The sequence below is a fragment of the Corvus brachyrhynchos genome, unplaced genomic scaffold (genome assembly GCF_000691975.1).
Source record: "Corvus brachyrhynchos isolate BGI_N302 unplaced genomic scaffold, ASM69197v1 scaffold3, whole genome shotgun sequence".
Taxonomy (NCBI): Eukaryota; Metazoa; Chordata; class Aves; order Passeriformes; family Corvidae; genus Corvus; species Corvus brachyrhynchos.
In genome coordinates, this window is record NW_008237619.1 from 1034473 (window position 1) to 1042356 (window position 7884).

At 38.7% G+C, this 7884-nt stretch overlaps 1 protein-coding gene across 4 annotated transcripts in view; it reads left to right on the forward strand.

Moving 5' to 3' along the window:
* UVRAG (UV radiation resistance associated) overlaps positions 1 to 7884 on the forward strand; it is a 101769-nt gene that overhangs the window by 58339 nt on the left and 35546 nt on the right. For all 4 annotated transcript variants that reach the window (XM_017731672.1, XM_008631667.2, XM_017731673.1 and 1 more), the window contains exon 13: positions 7762 to 7840. In XM_017731672.1, coding sequence (XP_017587161.1) covers positions 7762 to 7840 — 79 coding nt within the window. The remainder of the gene's footprint in view (positions 1 to 7761; positions 7841 to 7884) is intronic.

Sequence of the window (7884 nt, forward strand, 5' to 3'; positions counted from 1 at the left end):
ATGAGAGAGTGCTCTGCCCGGGGTTGGTCTATTCTTAAGTGCGGATCACAGAGGCGGTCACAACTTTAAGTGGCTCAAAGAATTGTCCATATTCAAGCTGGCCAGCTGATAGGTTCTGTCAGGTCACAGGAAGCTGTAAGCACCCCTTTGCAAGAACATCACTTCTGGGACTGTGCTTGCTAACCCATGACACCTGTGAGGGTGGTGAGGCCCTGGCAGAGGTTGCCCAGAGAACCTGTGGCTGCCCCATCCCTGGAAGTCTGCAGGGGCAGGTTGGATAGGGCTTGAAGCAACCAGGTCTAGTGAGAAGTGTCCCTGCCCATGGCAGGGGGTTGGAACTAGGTGGGTTTTAAGGTACCTTCCAACACAAACCATTTTGTGATAATTAAAGCGTATGTGTCCTAATTTAGCTTATAAAGCTGCAGATATTACTGGTTCTTAAAGTTCTGAACCATTTGGAAAGTTAAGGCTATGTAACATGATTCCAAACTAGGTTTGGAATTTTACTTAGATTTGCCAAATGAGATGTAATATGATACTTAAATTGTTCCACATTTCAGCCTGTGCAAGACAGTTGGATGTGATGTGTAAAAACCATTATTTTACTGACTTCTTCCCTTAAGAGCTTTCTGAAGTAGAGATTAAACTTTGAGACTTTAATATAATTTGGGATATGGCAGAGGTCTGAACAGAAGAGAGAATAAAAGATCTAAAACATATGGTGGATTGTCGAAGTAGAAGCAGGTGAAAGCAGTTAAAAATGAAGCAATTTCATAAGCTTTAAAAATAGTTTGTATTAAAGACAGGTGGTTATAGACAATAAAAGTGGGCCACCAGTATGTTGGTACATGTGTGATATTTCTGGATGCAGAGTTCATAAATCACAGAACACAACAGTAAATGTATTTGGACTTGAATTCGTAAAAGATACTTGAGGTCTGAAGTAAACGTATGGAATAAGGATTCTTTCAACTTTTCCTAACATTTACCATCTGCCTGAACCAGGAATCCTGTAGTGATTTACTTGCGTGTTCATCAAGCACTGAAGTGGCTATGTAAACCAGCTACAGATGAGCTAAGGATATGAAATTAAACGAGATCTTGACGGCTGATGAGTACTTGTTGAGGGCCAGCTGGGAAAGGTAGGACAGTGAAGAGTTTTTAGTGGTTAGAGCAGAATACTTTGCACAATTTATATGAGTTGTAAGAATGGTCTAATGCTTAAAACACCACAAGTAGTCTAATCATAGTTTTAGCTTTGTGTGCGGGTTCTCGATCCCCACATGTCCTCCCTGGATGGGGGAGAAAGTCCTTGTCAGGAGTAAGAGACAAACAGGACTTTTGGATCTTCTTGGTCTTCAGATTGTTTATTGTATCTTATCAGCAATTTACATGCTGCTGACATAGCATGAAGCAGAGAAAGTACCAAAAGACACGATACTGGAAATTCAAGGCCCTTTTAAAGGTAAATCACCCAATTGTCACCAAGAATGTACATTATTTTTACTTTTCTACCAATGCCTAATGAACTATCTATTCACGTAGCCCTGTACTGCGGCATTTCCTAACCAATCATTCTGTGCTACCAACACTGCAGAAAATGGAGTAGGTGAAGAAGAAGGAAGAGACCTGAAAAATGACAGGAGTCCTCCATCTTGTCTTCATCTACTAACCATACTAATAAACCTAAAACTCTAAATTTTTCACCCTGTAACAAACTATGTGTTATACTACCACCTAACTCACACCGTTGTAGATTCTAATTCATTCCAAAGCCTTGGCAGCCCTCTCCATGGATGAAGGTTAAAAACTGTTTCCCTGGGGGGATGGGCCCCTCAGGACAGGCAGAGAAACATTCCCTGCACTCTGGGTTCCAACAGCTTTGAAACAGGCCTTTGGTTTTCCAGAATCAGTATCTGTGGGCAACTTTAAAAGATCTCTGTCGCTGTTGAGGCGGTCATGACACATACAGACACACCAACTGCTCTGGGCAAAAGCTTACCCTTAATACTACATAGCCTCTTTTATATAGTTTCTTAGCTGTTTACATAGTTTTAAAGCACAACAAACTTGATTCAACCAATCACCACACACCACTATGTGAACACAGGATAGTCTTGCAGCATGTTTTTCTACCTCTAATTCAGCTATGCCTCTTTCCCACAGTCCTTCTCTAACCAAAGTAACAGGCCTGAGCTGTGATTTTACAAAAGCAACAAGGCCTTCATTTTATAAGGTTTTACCTATATGCCACAGATCTCTTTTTCTGTAGTCAGTTTTCTGGTTTTTAAATGCATCAGTACTAGTGAGCAGTTTTGGTTGAAGACGCTGTATTAGGAAATTGTTGCCTGTGCTCTTACAAAACCAGGGGTTTAGTCCATTCAAAAGTCAGTAAGAGATGGGTTGCAACCCCTTCTTTTGTTAAGAAATCATTAATACTCCTTATAAGGGAAAAAAACCCCATCAGAATGGATTATAGATATGAACTGCAGGCATCACACCTCAAAATGTAAACTTGAAAATGAAAAATCCTTGCAAGAGGCTTTTCTTCATCATCTGCCCCTGAAATTTCTTGGTTTTACTTTCAGCAGCACATGAGCACAGTCTCCTTTTTTACATCTTGAATCATGAAAAAGACTTAACAGTGGAAGATGACTTAAACAACCTCCCTAACCCAAGGAAGGATGATAAAGTTTATTTAGAGGAAGGTTTTACCATAGCTGAGTGTACAGGGCAGTTTGAACTTGCCTTAGAGGTGATATATTAGACTTCCTTGTGCCTGTAGCTTTATGATTACAGGATGATCTCCTTGTATCTGGATGAACAGTAATATGGAGTGGTAGCTTGTGGTCTCATGGAGTGGGCTGCAGCCTCTGGATCAGATTCCTGCAGGGATGCCATGGAATCACAGAGCCGACTTCCGGCAGAAATGCCTTCCGGCCCCTAGACAAGCACAGCTGGCAAAAGCATTCATCTGAAATCCTGTCTGTTGCTCCTGTGCTGCCACCAGATAACAAATGTGTTGAGACATATTCAGGAGTCCTTCTTGAACTAAAAATTGGAATTTGCCTTGGTTTGACACTGAGATTTCTGTTCAACTGTTTGCATCTGAATGAGTCAACTGGAGTAGAAATGCTGACAACCGGCCACCATTGGCTTTTCATATTGACTGGAAACACATATAATAGGTTTCCCTTTTTTAATAGAAAGACTTTTAAACCAGAGTGGATGATTTAGTGTCCTGTCTAGTCTTTGTAACCTTGATGTGATTTACTGTAATGAGATTATACTTTAAGTTTCTTAGAGTTATGTGTGTTTCTTATGTCTACAGTGTGTTCTACTTGATCAAACACCATGTTAAAATAAAGTCTAATTAGACTAAAGACCAACTCCAAAGTAACAGCTCCCTGAGAGTCCTGTTGATGGTGTAGTGGGTACCTTTAAGCTTGGTACCTACCAGAATGATATATTTTATGCAAATATTCAAACTAAATATTTAAAAACTTAGCATTTGTGAAGTGTTGTGAGGTCCTTGAATTCAAAACTTAATTCCATTGTTGATGGTAGCGTGCTGGTTCTGTAGTTTCAGCGTGGACTATAAGTAGAATTTCAGCCCTGTTTTTTATTTAAAAGTCTGACTTGCTGTTACTTTTCCCCATCAGGGTAACTGTGAACCAAGCACGTAACCTCTGCCTCACTTTTTCACAACTCTATTGAGCCTTGACCTGCTCGCACTTGTTTCCTTACTCATTGTGTATCAGCAGATCCTCTATAGGTTTGAATATTTGAATATTAGGTGCCTTTGATAGAAAAGCGAGTTTTAAGCTGATGAGTTCTGTATCCAGTAGCTGATGTACGCTTAGGAAGTGTAGCAGGAATTAATAGGGAATGGATTGAAATAAAGCGGTGGATAATGACTTGCTGAAATTAAGATTGCAGGTAGAAAGGAGGGTCTTATTCTTGGGAACGCTCCAAGCAGGAGAGATGGGAGAGAGGTCAAGTGGGTGAGGATGAGAGAGTTAAGGTTAGGGCAGATGAACTGTCATCTCTTTTCTGAGCTCTGCTAAAATGAATTTATTCAGAGATTATTAAAAGTGTCTTTTAGCTGCTTCTATTGTTTTGTTTTGTTTTGGTTTTTTTCTTGTCACATGTGAGAAATGACAATCAAAACCTCTTCTTGTGGGGCTGGGAATGCTTGGGTCTTGAATGTAATAGTGTTGGTTCACTAGGGGAGAAACTGTTCAGTCATTGTGGCATCACTGTGGAAAAACACAAGTTTTGTCCAAAGTGACATGCCATGGAAGGGATTATGAGCTATGTGCCTAAAAATGTCCTGCATGTGTTTTGTGGTTTATTATAGATATGCAGTGTGATGCAGCTGGGTAACACTGGTCATCTTACTTGTATCCCAGTGAGCCATATAAAACAGAACGTGGCTCAAAAAAAATTAGTAAAAACTTAGTGTTTGTCGCAGTCCTATAGGATTAAATAAGCAAAACATGAGACTCCCAAAACAAATGTAAGCTTTTAAGATCAACAATCTTCTTTGTGTTATCTTAGACCTTCAAGGCACATATTGACCATCTGGTTCAAATCAGTCTGGTGTGCAGTTTGGATCACTTTTATCCAGAGTTCTCCACCTTCTAAATTCAGAGTGGGGCTTGTTTAATTTCAGCATCTCTGGCACAATTCTCATAGATCCTAAAGCCACCTTTCTGCATGCCTGCTGGCTGATTATTCCCTTAATCACTCCTAGTCCTTGTGCTTTTCCCCAGCACAGGCTCTTATCATTGCTGACATATCTTGAAAGCAGTGGAAACACCAGTGCAGAAGCAGCTCCAAATGGGTTAAACCTGTTACAAGTTACTACAGATGGTGGGTTTTTTCTTGCATCAGGTTAATGTTCTCTAAACCAAGATCTTCTTTACGAGTCACTATTAAAACTGCTATTGCTGTATTGCCTAGCTCTTTATATTCAGAAATACATCATCTACTGTAAACTCAGGGTGTGTTAGCACTGTATTTTAAGAAGCCCACATGCTATTGAAATGTCATATTCCATAGTTGTATGTAAATGTCAACATATTTTTACAAAGGCATGTGTGGACCCTTACTGAGCAGAAGCTGTTTTGTTCATAATTCCTGCCTGTTCACATGGCAGATGTATGGTTTCCTAGAGTGTGTAAGTACTACTCTGAGGAAGACCAGAGATCAACTTCTGAGCTCTGTTCTGTACTGAGAACAAATTTCCAGCACTTGATAACTTCTCTCAGATGTTCTTTTCTGTTGATTATAGAAAGGGTACCTGTAGCTTGTGTTTTTTCTTCTTTCCACTAAACATATCACACTCCTTCGAATTTTTCATCTCAGAATAAGTATCTATGTTTTGCTTTAAAGGAGCTTAGTGATTTTTTTCCCCCAAATATATCAGCAAGAATGGAAAGAAGGAAGGTACACTTTGGAGTAGAATAGGTAGGTGAATGCCATTTTGAATTTTATTATGTGTTTTGTGATTATAAAAATACTAAAACAATGTTTTTCAAAAGTATTTAGTATAACTAAATCCTTACACAGCAGACTCAGCTTTTTGCAGCATGCTGAAGGGAGAGATGAAGCTTACAGTTAATGCTTTCCTATGGAGCAGGCAAGAAGAATTTCATGTAGGGAGGCAGCAGTTCAAGTTGGGTTCAGTTATACTCACTGAAGCACTATAGTGTTCAGGTTCCTCTCCCTTGAGCTTATTGCTTGTGACCAGGTTTAATGGGTAAGCAAGATAACACACAAAGAGAGGGGCATAAAACTTAATAATATTTTTCTCTTGAGTCATAAATGTATATATGCCAAGACATCCACTGACAGTTTTCAAGACTTTCATGTGATGATGTTGTGAAAGCTGACCTGAGGATGTATGTGATTTAAAAGCGTTTCAAGATTAATTAGTCGAAGTTAAAGGATAGAAATGTGAATATTGGCAAAGAAGCAGGATCAATGTGATAAGCAGAAAAGCCTGATTTTCCCTTTTAAAAGGGAAATGTGTGGGAGATGTCAGTGAGCATCATAAACCAGTTTTTACCCCCTTTCTATACTACATGGATTGAAGAGCTGTGTATATAGTAAAAAAATACATGGTTCCCATTACTAATGACTTAATGAAATGCTACCTTCTAGGGAAACATGGTTTGTGTTCCTAATGGTGCTTTTATTGTAAAAAAAGTCGGTGAGTTTTAGACTGTTAATTGTAAAGTTATCCTTTAAATCTAACCCTTGCTCTGTTTGGGTAGTGTAATTGGAGTTACTGAAATGAATTCCTCTTGCTTTGTATTTTACACTTGGAGTAATGTGTTGTGGAATTTTTGTAGCACGTGTTCATTTGGAAAAGTTTCATTTTCTTGCATGGGGAACTAGTTTGATTTATAGTTCTATTAAGCAAGGTGAGCTAGATACATACTATTCACAGAGATTTTTATGTTCCTCGACTTAAAGACATGTAGCAAGTTTGAAAGTAGCATAAAACCTGAAGCTGACGTCTCAATATTTGATCTGCTGTGATTGTGACCTGTTAACCTTTAGCTTTAATGGCACTATATAATTCTTATAAGTTGCAAATGTACTCTACTGTGGGGCTGATGGATGATAAAATCCACTTTGCCTAATCACCTCTCCAGAATGTGTGTTGTTTCTAGTAGATACTGATCTCCTGTATTTGTTATCTTATGTTTGAGAGAGACTTTGGTTTCTGGTGTAGCGTGGGGCTTATGCGGATAATTCATTCAGCATCTTGATTAGGAGCTGCAGGATGTGGTTCATGAAAAGACAAAAGCTTGATTCGCGCTGTAGTTCCCATAAAAATAAATTTTAGTTTGTACTAAGATTGCTGAATTGACCATGATGACCTCATAATCTCTGGTGCTGAAGAGTCAAAAGACAATCCTTAGAAGTACAGGGTACAGCTGTTAAAGCTGTTTGAGAAGTGCATCACTTAAGCAGAGATTCTTTAAGCAAACATATAAAGTTATATTCTTTAATGCAGAAACTGTCAAAGAGTTTCAGTATTTAAGGGACTAATGCTTTAGTTCTCGTCTCACATAGCAGCGCTATGTTCTTATAAACTGTTTGCTACATGCGGGTGTTTAAAATGGTGAGCAATATTTATTACATAGGAAAAATAAGGATCAGTAATATAATATTTGCAAGGGCCATGGTGATCTATGATGCTGTGACTCAAGCCTTTGGTGCATGTGTGAAGTTTGTTGAATCACTTCTATTCTGAGTGTTGTTCTGGTAAGTGAGCCTGCAGATTTCTTCTCTGTGTAAAGGGTTTTGTGCTCTGTCAATCACAGGATAATGATCAAAAGAGAACATCTTTTTTAAAAGATTATTTTTGTTTGGAAATGAGCTAACCAAATGTGACTGGCTGAATGCAGAGGGATAGCGTGAGATCTGGAATTGTGCTATGTGCTTCTGAAATTACACTTTGATTGGTGAAAGGGATGTTGCAGCACTGGGGGAATTGTGAAGTGTCTTTTAAAAACCTGAAATACTTTAAAAAATGGAATTCCATAGCTGGGTTTTGACATCAGTTTTAAATGCTGATTGACTGGGGTTGCAGAGGGTTCCTAAATACATCCTATGTAGTCAGCAAGGGAAACTTTTTAAATCTTTACCTTCTCAGAAAAGGAATCTGGGGCTTTTTGAAGTTTACATAAGCATCTGAATAATTTCACCTTAAATGCTTTTCCCCCTCTTTTTTTTCCCTGTCAGATTTCCTTTATATCCAAAAGGAGGGGAGAAGCTTCAGTTTGAATATGGAGTTTATCTTCTCAACAAAAATATAGCACAGGTTGGTACACTCGAGATTTTTTTTTTTTTTTTTTTTTTTTTTTT